The sequence below is a fragment of the Oncorhynchus mykiss genome, chromosome 15 (genome assembly GCF_013265735.2).
Source record: "Oncorhynchus mykiss isolate Arlee chromosome 15, USDA_OmykA_1.1, whole genome shotgun sequence".
Lineage (NCBI taxonomy): Eukaryota > Metazoa > Chordata > Actinopteri > Salmoniformes > Salmonidae > Oncorhynchus > Oncorhynchus mykiss.
Window position 1 is genome coordinate 28,684,986 of NC_048579.1, and position 15,389 is coordinate 28,700,374.

General features: G+C 44.7%; 1 protein-coding gene across 2 annotated transcripts in view; it reads left to right on the forward strand.

Annotated features, from left to right (window-relative positions):
- Positions 1 to 13,971, forward strand: part of LOC100136716 (collectin sub-family member 12) — a 61,210-nt gene extending 47,239 nt beyond the window's left edge. For both annotated transcript variants that reach the window (XM_021562976.2, XM_036944235.1), the window contains 7 exons: positions 7,054 to 7,140; positions 7,336 to 8,379; positions 11,847 to 12,344; positions 12,462 to 12,598; positions 12,708 to 12,817; positions 12,974 to 13,120; positions 13,279 to 13,971. In XM_021562976.2, the coding sequence (XP_021418651.1) occupies positions 7,054 to 7,140; positions 7,336 to 8,379; positions 11,847 to 12,344; positions 12,462 to 12,598; positions 12,708 to 12,817; positions 12,974 to 13,120; positions 13,279 to 13,369 (2,114 nt within the window). In that variant the 3' untranslated portion in view covers positions 13,370 to 13,971. The remainder of the gene's footprint in view (positions 1 to 7,053; positions 7,141 to 7,335; positions 8,380 to 11,846; positions 12,345 to 12,461; positions 12,599 to 12,707; positions 12,818 to 12,973; positions 13,121 to 13,278) is intronic.
- Positions 13,972 to 15,389: the final 1,418 nt, after the last annotated feature.

Sequence of the window (15,389 nt, forward strand, 5' to 3'; positions counted from 1 at the left end):
GTCCAGGATCCAGTTGAAAAGGGAGGTGTTTAGTCCCAGGGTCCTTAGCTCAGAGGTGAACTTTGAGGGCACCATGGTGTTGAATGCTGAACTGTTGTCAATGAATAGCATTCTCACATAGGTGTTCCTTTTGTCCAGGTGGGAAAGGGCAGTTTTGAGTGCAATAGAGATTGCATCATTTGTGGATTTGTTGGGGCAGAATGTAAATTGAAGTGGGTCTAGGGTTTCTGGAATAATGGTGTTGATGTGAGCCATGACCAGCCTTTCAAAGCACTTCATGGCTACAGACGTGAGTGCTACGGGTCAGTAGTAATATATGCAGGTTAAATTGGTGTTCTTGGGCACAGGGACTATGGTGGTCTGCTTGAAACATGTTGGTATTACAGATTCGGTCAGGGACAGGTTGAAAATGTCAGTGAAGATACTTGCCAGTGTGTCAGCGCATGCTCAGAGTACACATCCTGGTAATTTGTTTGGCCTTGCGGCCTTGTGAATGTTGACCTGTTTAAAGGTCTTACTCACATTGGCTATGGAGAGCGTGATCACACAGTCTTCTGGAAGAGCTGATGCTCTCAATCATGCTTCAGTGTTGCTTGCCTCGAAGCGAGCATATAAGTTATTTAGCTCGTCTGGTAGGCTCGTGTCACTGGGCAGCTCACGGCTGTGCTTCCCTTTGTAGTCCGTAATAGTTGGCCAGCCCTGCCACATCCGATGAGCGTGAAGCCGGTGTAGTACTATTCAATCTTAGTCCTGTATTGACGCTTTGACTGTTTGATAGTTCGTCGGAGGGCATAGCGGGATTTCTTATAAGCGTTCAGGTTAGAGTCCCACTCCTTGAAAGCGGCAGCTCTACCCTTTAGCTCAGTGCTGAAGTTGCCTGTAATCCATGACTTCTGGTTGGAGTATGTACGTGTGGTCACTGTGGGGACGACGCCATCAATGCACTTTTTGATGAAGCCAGTGACTGATGTGGTGTACTCCTCAATGCCATTGTAAGAATCCCGGAACAGATTCCAATCTATGCTAGCAAAACAGTCCTGTAGCTTAACATCTGCGTCATCTGACCACTTCCTCATTAAGCGAGTAACTGGTACTTCGTGCTTTCGTTTTTGCTTGTCAGCAGGAATCAGGACGATTGAGTTATAGTCAGATTTACCAAATGGAGGGTGAGGAAGATCTTTGTAAGTGTCTCTGTGTGTAGTGTAAAGGTGGTCTAGAGTTTTTTTCCCTCTGGTTGCACATGTAACATGCCGGTAGAAATGAGGTAAAACGGATTTAAGTTTCCCTGCATTAAAGTCCCCTGCCACTAGGAGCGCCGCCTCTGAATGAGCATTATCTTGTTTGCTTATGGCTTTATACAGCTCGTTGAGTGCTGTCTTAGTGCCAGCGTCGGTTCGTGGTGGTAAATAGACAGCTACGAAAAATATAGATGAAAACTCTCTTGGTCTATAGCTTATCATGTGATACTCTACCTCAGGTGAGCAAAACCTTGAGAGAAATAGACACAGACCGCCACCCCTTGTCTTACTGGAGGCAGCTGTTCTATCTTGCCGATGGACCGAAACACCCAGACAGTTGTATGTTATCCATGTCGTATGTTGTAAGTTATCCATGTCCAGTCACGACTCGGTGAAACATAAGATATTACAGTTTTTAATGTCCCGATGGTAGGATCATCTTATCAGATCTCATCCATTTTATTATCCAAGGGGGATTACTCACTCACCGTCGGATCCTTACGAGGCACCCAGACCTACGTCCACAATATTTCTGTATCTTCTTCATGCGAATGATGGGGATTTGGGCCTTGTTGGGTGTCTGAAGTAAATCCTTCGCGTCAAAGAAAAAGGCTTTGTCCAGTACGAGGTGAGTAATCGCTGTCCTGATATCCAGAAGCTTTTTTCGGTCATAAGAGACGGTGGCAGAAACATTATGTACAAAATAAGTTACAAATAACGTTAAAAAAACACACACACAATAGCACAATTGGTTAGGAGTCCGTAAAACAGCAGCCATCTTCTCCGGCGCCATCTTTTACAACTTTTTTGGTTACTACATGATTTCATATGTGTTATTTCATAGTTTTGATGTCTTCACTATAATTCTACAATTTAGAAAATAGTAAAAATAAAGAAAAACCCTTGAATGAGTAGGTGTGTCCAAACCTTTGACCCGTAGTGTACATCCGTCCACCAGGTTGAGAAGGCTAAATCCCGAGTGGCATTTGATATTCCATATGCAGGCGACTTGATTTTCCCAAAATATTAGGATGTCTACTCTGTATGAAGCCATTTTCCATCATAATTTTATGACTTTTCTATGTTTCAATTCTGGAGACATTTCTAGGAATGGTTGGGAATGTTGTTTTGATCTCTTGTTTCCTGCAATGGAAAGAGTGGGATCCTGGGAGGATTATACATTCAGAGAGTTTAGGTAGTAAACACTTTCCGAAACATGCGAAAGCAATTACTTCTGAGTTTCACAAACACTACTACATGTCTATGACACCACCCATACCAGGCCCATATCCAGAAAGAGACTCAGAGTACGAGTGCTGATCTAGGATGATCTTTGCCTTAAATCTTAATGAATAAGAAGGGGGTGGGACCTGATCCTAGATCAGCACTCCTACTCTGAGACGCTTTGTGAATATGGGCCCCAGTCAACACTATCAGGTAGGAGTGCTTCTAACACCACAGCACTCTTGATAAGACACTCACCTGAAATAAATTCCATCTAAATGGGAAAATGTAATTATAGGCTACTTTTGGGCTGAATTCCATGTTATGCATGCATGTGAATATGGCATGAATCAATTGATTCAGTCTACTCCCATTTTAGCTTAGCACAATTACAGACGAACACATGCAAGTCATTAAAAGCATGCATGAACTTCTGGGTTTCTATTTCCGCAAGGCATTTGTTGACAATGAGAAAAGTACACTCATCCTTGGCGGGTTTGAAGAATGACACATTGTTGTTTTTCTGTCTCTCATCTCTCATTTCCAAGCTGTTGCCTTCCATCCTCTCTGTCGTTGTTAGTTAGATGTTCTATCATCACTTTACTTCTTCCTTAATTGGGATGTTCCGTGAAATGAGTGCCTTTTGCTTCCCTTTGATATTTTAAGTAGAAATTGTGCACTAATATAGAATTTTAAAAGCTGGTTATATTCAATTAAGTGCCCTTTAATATAAACCACGTGGAAAATATAATAAATTAGCATTTTGACATGCCCCTCTGTGCACCCTCTGTGATTTCCAGGAAGATCTTAACCCACTTAACCCCAACAGTTCTCAAAGTTTTTACCATCCGTGTAAAGCCCTAGTTATTTCTGAACATGGATTATTTACTTCATGTGATTAGTGATTCATTTTAAAGTAAAACAAAAACCTGTCCCTCATTTTAAGGTCGACCCTCCCACTTGGCACACACTGGTTGAATCTATGTTGTCTCAATGAAATGACGTTGAACCAATGTGGAATACACGTTGAACTGACGTCTGTGGCCAGTGGGCTGTTCTGTCAACTGAACTGTCGTTTTAATATGGTGGAACTATTCCTTTTCAAATATTTTTTTTTGCAAAAGAAACATTGAACATCTATTAGTCAAACCATAGTGTAAAAGCAGGTGAGCTGGTTCTACTCTTTTTGGCCATTTTGTGGTGTTTTGTGTTGGACAACTGAGCGCGTTGAGCGTAACGCGTCAACCCTGTTACCCATAGATCGACAGGCTAGAAATGTTTGAAAAACAAGCTTCCATTTCCCCTGATTTATGGCCGATTTAAGATGAAATCGACAACCCTGTTATGGTCAACCATGCTACTTTATTTGGCACTTAATAGGCACTTACTGTAGTCATTTAAAAAATGTAACCTCTTATGATTGGAAAAGTGCCATGCAGGAAATGTTACATTTATAGGGCTCTATTTTGGGCTGGTGTTAAGCCAGCACAATTGTCAAACACAAACTTGTTTGCAATTTCGACCTGTTAAAGCCGGTACTCTTCTATTTTCAAACCATAGCGCCATGATTAGTAATTTACCTGTCTTATATGAGTTATCTTCATATTTAGAAACATTTGTTATTTTCCTGTAACAATTGCCTGTTTTCCATTTGAGTTTTTATTAAAGAACAAGCCCTTGTAGCCTACCCTTACATTATTATAATGAACGCTGGTTCAACAGCAATGTGTCCGGATTCTTTCTAATCCTGACACGCATTTGCCAAGCAACCTATCCATCAAATGTTTTCTAAATGGTATACTCATGAGGCTTTTGCTGACATGCTTTTGCACTATTCACATATGCCTACCTGCAGTGCATACTCCATCACTTTTGTATCCATCCCCATTTCCAAAGAGCGCATTTGAGGTTTAAAAAGTCTCCCGATGTTTGTAATTTACACTTTGACATTTCAGACTTGATTTTCCTTTAAGAGAAATTGATCAACCCCTATAAAAATGCCCATTAATTATAATCCACATAATAATTCACATTTCCTGTTGCTGCTGGATTCATTTCCTGCTGTAGCAAACTGGCTCAAATGAAGATGCTACATCTGTACAGCTTGCCCAGATAAACACACTCAGTCAGAACAGTGGGATCTATCCATGTCCTCCAGTGCTCTCAGTCAGAAGGAGGAATTGAGGTGCTCGTGCATCTTCTCCTCTTGTGTCTTTATGATCTTTATGATGATTCGACCCTTGGTGGTCTAGAATAAAGTGAATGATGATATCCATTTAAGGGTTGAGCTCGGTGGGGTCTTTGAGCTTGATTAGTTAGTTGGTCTTTACCTGTTTTCTTAAGTGGAGGATAGAAATAACAGCTAGGGTATAGTTTTCACTGGTTGTAACTATGGATGCACCTATATGACATTTTTGGCCGATATTCAATATTTTCATTGCCAAAAAACCTGATACCGATAACCGATTATGACATTTTGCGGCCTTTTAAGTATTCTAGAACAGTTAAATCGTTGAAACACACACACAAACACACACACACACACACACACACACACACACACACACACACACACACACACACACACACACACACACACACACACACACACACACACACACACACACACACACACACACACACAGTAAAACAAAATCAAAACCTATTTCTTTCACTTACTTGCTGTGCTCTTTTAATAACTTGTTCAGTCTTTTCATTCTAAACCAGGATTTCATCATACATATCAAGCAGTGAAGTTTCAGCTCTGTCATGCCTGCACCCGTTCCCCCTCTCTGGCGCTCGAGGGCGCCAGGCTGCTCATCATTACGCACACCTGTCACCATTGTTACACGCATCAGCGCTTCATTGGACTCACTTGGACTCACTTTATTGATTGCCTCCTCTTTATCTGTCTATTCCTCAGTTTGATCCTTGTACCTAGGTCCTTGTACCTAGCATCGAGCAGGGTGGCGACACAGTAAAGAGGCTCAGAGAGAATGCCACTGAATCGCTTGTTCACAGCCTCTAGTAGAGTACTTTTGCAAGTTTTAACCATACGGTCTGTGTCAGCAGTTTTGTTGAGCAGGAGTTTCAATGCCTTGACAGAGGGTATCACGTCTGCTGCAGACGCAGTTGATGAGCTTATTTCTCAAGTCAGTTGTTTCCAATGGAGCTAGGAGTGTGTTCATGTTTCCAAGTTTCAAACATGTTCTGAAATGGCAGAATCAGTATGAGAACCAGCACATTCTTGAGCATGCAATACGGCTTTCCTCAGTATGAAATCTTCGTCGACCCACTGTGCTGTCAGACTCAGCATGCTCATGGGGCTGACATCACTGGTCCAAATGTCAGTCGCGAAGCTAATAGCATTGACGCCCATAGCAAGTAGCTCATGGATGTGCATTTCAACAATACTGTGTAACTCCGGTAGGGCAACATCTGAAAAATAGCATCTACTTGTTAGTGTTTATCGGTTCTTGAGGTGCTCGACCAGTCGGACGAAAGCCAGCATCATCCATGAGAGAGATTAATTGGATTAATTGTCCAGAGCAATGAATTCCATTATATTGGTGTTAATGGATTTCGCCTTTGAGTTGTCTCGCTGAAATGTTCTTACTCTCATATGACTGCTCGACTTGAACTTGTTTAGTTGTGTGCGCTTAGTTTTTTTCAGATTTTGTTTTAAGTAGTCGCTGAACGTCTGGGGGTGATGCACTTTCAAGTGAGTAATTAGGTTTGTGGTATTGAAAGATTTCACTCTCTTCCTTCCTCGGGAAATAATAGCAGCACAAATGTTGCAGATGGCCTTTTTGTTATCTTCCTTTGAAACTTCAAAATAGATCTAGTTAGAAATAGTTTTGCACATTGGCATTAAACTAGATGCCGATGTTGTCATTTTAGCTAATATCGGCCGATTCTGATATGCGTACCGATATATCGTGCTCCCTTAGTTGTAACCCCTGTGGTCTCCAGTTAGCTGGTTAGAGATGGCTCCCTAGCCTGTGGAAGTGGTGGTGGTGGTGGTGGGGTGATTCCATGGAATCTCAGACACATTCCAGAGGAAATGAAGGGTCCTGCCGCCTGTGGGGGAGTAAAGACCCTCCCTGACACAGCGTCTGTCTCCTTAGGGTACCCTTTGATCCCCCTGTTTACTGAGGACCCCCCTCAGGTTGCTTCCTGTCCCCCAGGGTCCCTCCAGTGTCTCTGTCCTATCCCCCCTCCTCTCCAGACCCTACTCCCTCTGACCACCCACCCACTCTGCGCTCATCTGCCAGTGTCTTCAGTGTCTCATGCTCAGTCTTCATGGACACACCCAGTCATTGAGACATTATTGTGTATTACATGACCATTTCCTAATCCTAAAGCTTGTGATTGCTGAGGCGACCATTATTACATACCCACCAGACATATAGACATCTTATATATTGTGTCTGAGTGAGGTTTCATAATCATTCTTTCTGATCCCTTTTATACATGGTGTCTGTGATTGCAGGGTATTCTGCCCATCCTTCTCAGACTCGTAATATTGTATGGAGCCCACCACTGTGCTGAAGCGCTAACCCTGAACTGTGTTGTGTTGTTTGTGTTGCAGTCGTGCAAAAGGTTGACAATGTGTCCGAAGGTATCGAGAGCTATGGGGGGAAGATCATTGCTGTGGAAACAGACTTGAAAAAGCTAGGTGAGTTTCCCCACTACCTATAGCAAGTTGACCATGCATAATCCTTTGTAACTTAAGCATGTGCATTGTGTTGAACAATAACAGTTAAGAGTTACTGTTTTTACTGAAGTCTTTCATTTAAGTCTGTTTAATCTTTGATTGAAGAGTAACCACACCAACCATTATGTAATCATTTATTTCACACCATGTCCCCAGATGACCAGACTGGGGAGAAGTCAGAGAACACTACCACAGAGATCCAGGCCTTTAAGAACAACATCCGGGCTCTGCAGCGGCAGCTGTCTGAGGTGGCAGAGAGGAGCAGCAGTAACCGGGCGGCCCTGGGTCGTCTGCAGGATTCTGGCCTGGACATGCAGGGCAGCCAGGGCTCCATACAGGGTCTGCTGGAGGCCAACACGGCCACGCTGAGGTCGGTCAATGGCACCCTGCGGGCCTACGGTGGCACCATGGAGGGTCTTCAGGAGGACACGGCTCGGCTGCAAACTGAGCTCCAGGAGCAGGTTCGGCAGCAGAGCCAGGCCCTGCTGAGCATCGGGAATCTTAACCTCACCCAGGCCCAACAGAGGGGCCTGATCTCGGCTTTGCAGAGATCTGTGGACGACACCAGCCAGGCCATCCAGAAGATCCGAAACGACTTCCAGAGCCTGGAGCAGACGGCCAGGCAGACGAAGTCGGACGCTGATTGGCTGAAGGAGAAGGTGCAGAACCTCCAGGTGCTGGCCTCCAACGCCTCTGCCCTGGCCAAGTCCAACAACGACAGCCTGGAGGACGTGGGATCTCAGCTTGCCTCGCTGTCTGGACAGCTCCAGAACACCTCCAGCCTGGCAGAGAACCACGACCAGACTCTTAGGGAGATCATGGACCAGCAGCGCGACCACGACAACCTCACCTCCTCTAAGTTCGACCAGCTGGAGATACGCCTGGACGAGTCAGAGGGGAGCATCGACCGTGTGACAGGCAACATCAGCTTTACTACCCAACTCCTGGGCGCCATCAACCTGAACCTCAACGAGCTGCGCACCTGCGCTGAGACAGTGGGGCGCCACTCCGACTACCTGTCCGACTTGAATGCCACTGTGTCGGACGTGAGGTCGGACGCCACCACACTGAGGTCGCAGCAGGACGACCTGGTGGCCCGCCTGGACAAGGAGGTCACCAGCCTCTCCATCATCATGGAGGAGATGAAGCTGGTAGACAGCAAACACTCACAGCTCATCACCAACTTCACCATCCTACAGGGTAAATCAAATGAAATCACATTTACATGTGTCTTATACAACTGGTGTAGACTTTACCGTGCAATGCTTGCTTTGTAGCCCTTTAAAAATTAAATAAACTCAGCAAAAAAAGAAACGTCCTCTCACTGTCAACTGCGTTTATTTGTATGAACATAACCAGATTTAACAACTGAGACATAAACTGAACAAGTTCCACAGACATACAGTGCCTTGCGAAAGTATTCGGCCCCCTTGAACTTCGCAACCTTTTGCCACATTTCAGGCTTCAAACATAAAGATATAAAACTGTATTTTTTTGTGAAGAATCAACAACAAGTGGGACACAATCATGAAGTGGAACCACATTTATTGGATATTTCAAACGTTTTTTAACAAATCAAAAACTGAAAAATTGGGCGTGCAAAATTATTCAGCCCCTTTACTTTCAGTGCAGCAAACTCTCTCCAGAAGTTCAGTGAGGATCTCTGAATGATCCAATGTTGACCTAAATGACTAATGATGATAAATACAATCCACCTGTGTGTAATCAAGTCTCCGTATAAATGCACCTGCACTGTGATAGTCTCAGAGGTCCGTCAAAAGCGCAGAGAGCATCATGAAGAACAAGGAACACACCAGGCAGGTCCGAGATACTGTTGTGAAGAAGTTTAAAGCCGGATTTGGATACAAAAAGATTTCCCAAGCTTTAAACATCCCAAGGAGCACTGTGCAAGCGATAATATTGAAATGGAAGGAGTATCAGACCACTGCAAATCTACCAAGACCTGGCCGTCCCTCTAAACGTTCAGCTCATACAAGGAGAAGACTGATCAGAGATGCAGCCAAGAGGCCCATGATCACTCTGGATGAACTGCAGAGATCTACAGCTGAGGTGGGAGACTGTCCATAGGACAACAATCAGTCGTATATTGCACAAATCTGGCCTTTATGGAAGAGTGGCAAGAAGAAAGCCATTTCTTAAAGATATCCATAAAAAGTGTTGTTTAAAGTTTGCCACAAGCCACCTGGGAGACACACCAAACATGTGGAAGAAGGTGCTCTGGTCAGATGAAACCAAAATGGAACTTTTTGGCAACAATGCAAAACGTTATGTTTGGCGTAAAAGCAACACAGCTCATCACCCTGAACACACCATACCCACTGTCAAACATGGTGGTGGCAGCATCATGGTTTGGGCCTGCTTTTCTTCAGCAGGGACAGGGAAGATGGTTAAAATTGATGGGAAGATGGATGGAGCCAAATACAGGACCATTCTGGAAGAAAACCTGATGGAGTCTGCAAAAGACCTGAGACTGGGACGGAGATTTGTCTTCCAACAAGACAATGATCCAAAACATAAAGCAAAATCTACAATGGAATGGTTCAAAAATAAACATATCCAGGTGTTAAAATGGCCAAGTCAAAGTCCAGACCTGAATCCAATCGAGAATCTGTGGAAAGAACTGAAAACTGCTGTTCACAAATCCAACCTCACTGAGCTCGAGCTGTTTTGCAAGGAGGAATGGGAAAAAATGTCAGTCTCTCGATGTGCAAAACTGATAGAGACATACCCCAAGCGACATACAGCTGTAATCGCAGCAAAAGGTGGCGCTACAAAGTATTAACTTAAGGGGGCTGAATAATTTTGCACGCCCAATTTTTCAGTTTTTGATTTGTTAAAAAAGTTTGAAATATCCAATAAATGTCGTTCCACTTCATGATTGTGTCCCACTTGTTGTTGATTCTTCACAAAAAAATACAGTTTTATATCTTTATGTTTGAAGCCTGAAATTACAAGCATTTCGCTACACTCACATTAACATCTGCTAACCATGTGTATGTGACAAATAAAATTTGATTTGATTTGATGTGGCAAAAGGTAGCAAAGTTCAAGGGGGCCGAATACTTTCGCAAGGCACTGTATGACTAACAGAAATTGAATAATGTGTCCCTGAACAAAGAGGTCAAAATCAAAAGTAACAGTCAGTATCTGGTGTGGCCACCAGCTGCATTAAGTACTGCAGTGCATCTCCTCCTCATGGACTGCACCAGATTTGCCAGTTCTTGCTGTGAGATATTACCCCACTCTTCCACCAAGGCACCTGCAAGTTCCTGGACATTTCTGGAGGGAATGGCCCTAGCCCTCACCCTCCAATCCAACAGGTCCCAGACATGCTAAATGGGATTGAGATCCGGGCTCTTCGCTGGCCATGGCAGAACACTGACATTCCTGTCTTGCAGGAAATCACGCACATAACGAGCAGTATGGCTGGTGGCATTGTCATGCTGGAGGGTCATGTCAGGATGAGCCTGCAGGAAGGGTACCACGAGGGAGGAGGATGTCTTCCCTGTAACCCACAGCATTGAGATTGCCTGCAATGACAACAAGCTCAGTCAGATGATGCTGTGACACACCGTCCCAGACCATGACAGACCCTCCACCTCCAAATCGATCCCGCTCCAGAGTACAGGCCTCGGTGTAATGCTCATTCCTTTTACGATAAACACAAATCCGACTATCACCCCTGGTGAGACAAAACAGCAACTCATCAGTGAAGAGCACTTTTTGCCAGTCCTGTCTGGTCCAGAGACGGTGGGTTTGTGCCCATAGGCGTCGTTGTTGCCGGTGATGTCTGGTGAGGTCCTGCCTTACAACAGGCCTACAAGCCCTCAGTCCAGCCTCTCTCAGCCTATTGCGAACAGTCTGAGCACTGATGGATTGTGCGTTCCTGGTGTAACTCTGGGAAATGTTGTAGTTGCCATCCTGTACCTGTCCCGCAGGTGTGATGTTCAGATATACCGATCCTTTGCAGGTGTTGTTACATGTGGTCTGCCACTGCGAGGATGATCAGCTGTCCGGCCTGTCACCCTGTAGCGCTTTCTTAGGCGTCTCACAGTACGGACATTGCAATTTATTGCCATGGTCACATCTGCAGTCCTCATGCCTCCTTGCAGCATGCCTTAGGCACGTTGACGCAGATGAGCAGGGACCCTGGGCATCTTTCTTTTGGTGTTTTTCAGAGTCAGTAGAAAGGCCTCTTTAGTGTCCTAAGTTTTCATAACTGTGACCTTACTTGCCTACCGTCTGTAAGCTGTTAGCGTCTTAACGACCGTTCCACAGGTGCATGTTCATTAATTGTTTATGGTTCATTGAACAAGCATGGGAAACAGTATTTAAACCCTTTACAATGAAGATCTGTGAAGTTATTTTGATTTTTACTTAATTATCTTTGAAAGACAGGGTCCTGAAAAAGGGACGTTTCTTTTTTTGCTGAGTTTAGTAACACAAGAGGAGTAAAATAAATGACACAGAATGGAGCTATATACGGGGAGTTCCAGTACTAGATCAATGTGCAGAGGTACGAGGATTTGAGGTAGATACAGTATGTACATGAAAGCAGGGTAAAGTGACACTCACACTCCTCTACTACACTTTGAACAGTTGATCAGACGCAGGTTTATATATTTTTTTATTGTTTCTTGTTTCAGGTCCACCTGGTCCAAGAGGCCCGCGTGGAGACAAAGGACCCCAGGGAGGAGCCGGTCAGCCCGGTCAGAAAGGGGAGAAAGGGGATACGGGTGGGCCTGGGGTGCAGGGGCTACGTGGAGAGAAGGGATTTCCAGGACCACCAGGAATACAAGGGTTCAAAGGTCAGCCAGGCTCACGGGGGAACCCAGGTTCAAAGGGCTCCCGAGGGTCAGGGGGCAGGGCAGGACCCCCGGGGGCGAATGGTGAGCCAGGCACTGCTGGGCTCCCTGGGAGAGATGGACAGGCCGGTCCTCAGGGGCCACAAGGTCCGTCGGGAGACCGAGGACAGGTGGGGCCGGCTGGGGCACAGGGACCCAGGGGACCAGTGGGGCCCATAGGGGCCCCAGGGCCACCTGGACTGCCAGGACTCACTGCCCGATCTGCAGCAGCAGCAGCGGTGCCTTTGGTCCCTTTCTCGATGCAGAGTGAGGCCCCCGCTCCTACTGTGTCGGCCCCAGGTGATACACATTTGTTTTTATACACCATCGATATGTCTGTATCACTCTGTCAACACCATCTATGATAGACAGGACATTAGTTCATTGTGATAGTATAACAATAACCGTTCACTGCAGGTTGTCCTCAAGAGTGGGTTGGCTTCAGAGACAAATGCTATCACTTCTCCAAAGAGCTGCACAACTTTGACGATGCAAAGAAAAGCTGTGATGCCCAGACTGCGTCAATGGTGATCATTAACGATAACGATGAACAGGTAAGAAGAGTCATCCTCATAGAGGCCTTTCAAAATCAAAAGCACAACTGTTCAAACAGTCATAAAATGAGTGACATTTCTGACATCATGTTTCCTTGTTTTCTCTCAGAAATGGCTGCAAAAGCAGACCTCTGGAAAGGGCTACTTCTGGATGGGTCTGACAGACAGGGAGGAGGAGAATGCATGGCGCTGGCTGGATGGAACCGAACCTGCCTTCTCGTATGTATAGTACCTCAGTGTCAAGGCCGATGCTAGTCTTTCACAGCCGAGATAATCCCATTATATCAATGCAAGACTAAAGGGGAAGACGCAGTTACATGCATGTGTCTCAAGTTAGGTTTCAGTGTGTGAGTGCCCTCTGCTGTGTGACTGTAGGCAGTGGAAGCCAGGACAGCCAGACAACTGGAGCCATGGGCACGAGAGAGGAGAGGACTGCGCTGGCCTCATCCACGAGGGATTGTGGAATGATTTCTTCTGTGAAGATCTCATCAGCTACATCTGCGAGAAAGCCATCGAGTATCCGTGAGTATCCATCTACAGTATCCCTCTGTCTCTTTGTGTGTCTGTTTGTCTTGTCCGTCAAGTTTTCTAGATGTATATTTGTTGTTCTTTTTCTAGTCATAGATGTTTTGTTTGCAAAAATGCGTTTGGTAATCTACAAGCAATGTCGTTTTCTGCAGCAAAAACTCCAGGATTATAGCACCCGCTGTGGAAGGAGAAGAAACAGAGGAGGCATGGTTGAGTCAGAGGCGGTATGATGAGCATCATTAGGCCCCGCCCACAAGTGACACTAGCCATCTGACACCCTATGCATGGACATGCTATGTGGAGAGATACGAGGGACAAGCTTCACAAGCCTGAATCGAGACTGTGGCTGCATTCACTGAGATTTCCCCCACTGATAGCCAGATTCAGCTCTCCTCCAAAGTGAATCCAGACCACTACTTCCAGAATTTGCATTCCAGCAACATGACAATCAAGTGTTGAGGGGAAGATCAATCGTTTTTTTAAATTTTTTTAATAATCACCAAAGTAATTGACTCATATAGATTTGTCTCATTTAATTGTTTTTAAATGCTGTTTTTTGTGTGACGTTAAGTCCATTTATAACTGATTATCTGAATGTATATTTTCATATTGCGGTTTTTCAATGTAGACCATTATTTTACGGCGCCAATGGGACTCACCACAGTGTCTTTCACAGTTGATCGTCTAGTTCCTCCATAATTATGTGAGGTGCAAAATGATGCGCAAAATAAACCAAAGAAATGTCGCCGATATGTCCCTTCTCAAACATCAAGAACTGTCTAGCTATATATAAGTATGTTATTATACACATTCATCTAAATAAATGAAGTATTTACACATAATAACAGTCAGAAAGTCTGCTTGGTAATGAAGTCAAGACTGCACAAGTTTACATGTTAGTATTTCTATATGTATGGTACTGTATATTTGCGTATGGGGCCTGTATGGTGTATGAGTTTGTACTTTCCACAATATAACAAGTGACTATGGTCATGTTCCAGGCTGGTATCAATGCAGACATTGAATTGCATCAACTAATGGTTGCACGCCACATCATCCTGTCCCTCTGGGATATCGCAGGGATATCTGCAGGCAAAAATGCTTGATTTTGCTGCGGCAATTCTGACATTTTGCATGCCAATATGCAATGAGTTTGTCCGACCAATGTGTCACTAAAATGCGGGGACGAGGGAAAAAGGTTGTTGAGATGTGGCTTGATTGAACCATATTTTTTGCGGTAAATGTACGGTGGGTGATTGGTTGAAATTGAGTCCAATTTATGTGCTGCGATGATGGGTCGGTTTTAGTTTTATGTGATAATATTGCAATTATTTTACTGTTTTATGAGGAAATAGTGCAGTGATTTGTCAAATTTGCAAGTATGCGGGGAATTGTTGACGTTTCAAAAAGATGTGAAATCGCAGAATCCTGGAGGGAGCGAGGGACTAATAATCGACAGTGCTGCCGGGCATCAGATTACTATACCATATGATGTGGGCAGCTGTTTTGATAAACACCTTTCCAGGCGTTGTGTGGCATCGGCAATGTAGTCAGCCTGGAACGCTGCCTCTTGCTCATACCTAACAATATCTAATTTAAAGTACATTTTTCTGCACAAATGGAATTCATGTTCCCTGGTTTTGATAGTCACTTTTTAGCCAGTAATTCTGAAAGTAATGCTCATGAGCCAAAACAATTCCGAGCCAAATAAATTGCGTACCATGTCACACTTGCAGATATGAACGCCACATCATTGCTCTCATTCGCTGTACTATGTATGCATCTTGCTAGCTGTCACTCAAATGGCGAGGGACTGAAGTTCATTGGCTCATAGAACTGAAATTGCTAGGGGGCTGGCCCATGTGGGGGAAAATGTAGGGAGAACAGCTTCTAGAAAAACAGTTGCATTCAAACTAGATATTTTGTGGCTAATTGAGGCAAGACAGTAATTCTTATCATAGATTATACATGTAGGAACTACACATTGATTCATCCAGCCCAAAGCGGGAGGTGGGTGGGCCTGGGAGGGCATAGTTTTTCCCCACAAAAGGCCTTTGTTACAGACAGAAATATGCCTCAGCAACCCACCCCCACCCCGTCTTCCCCACCACGTCGTCCCCACCCCGTCGTCCCGTCCCCGACGATCCCGCAGGTGAAGAAGCCACATGTGGAGGTCCTGGGATGGTCTGTGGTTGTGAGGCCGATTGGACGTACTGACAAATTCTCTAAAACGACATTGGAGGCAGTTTATAGTGGAGAAATT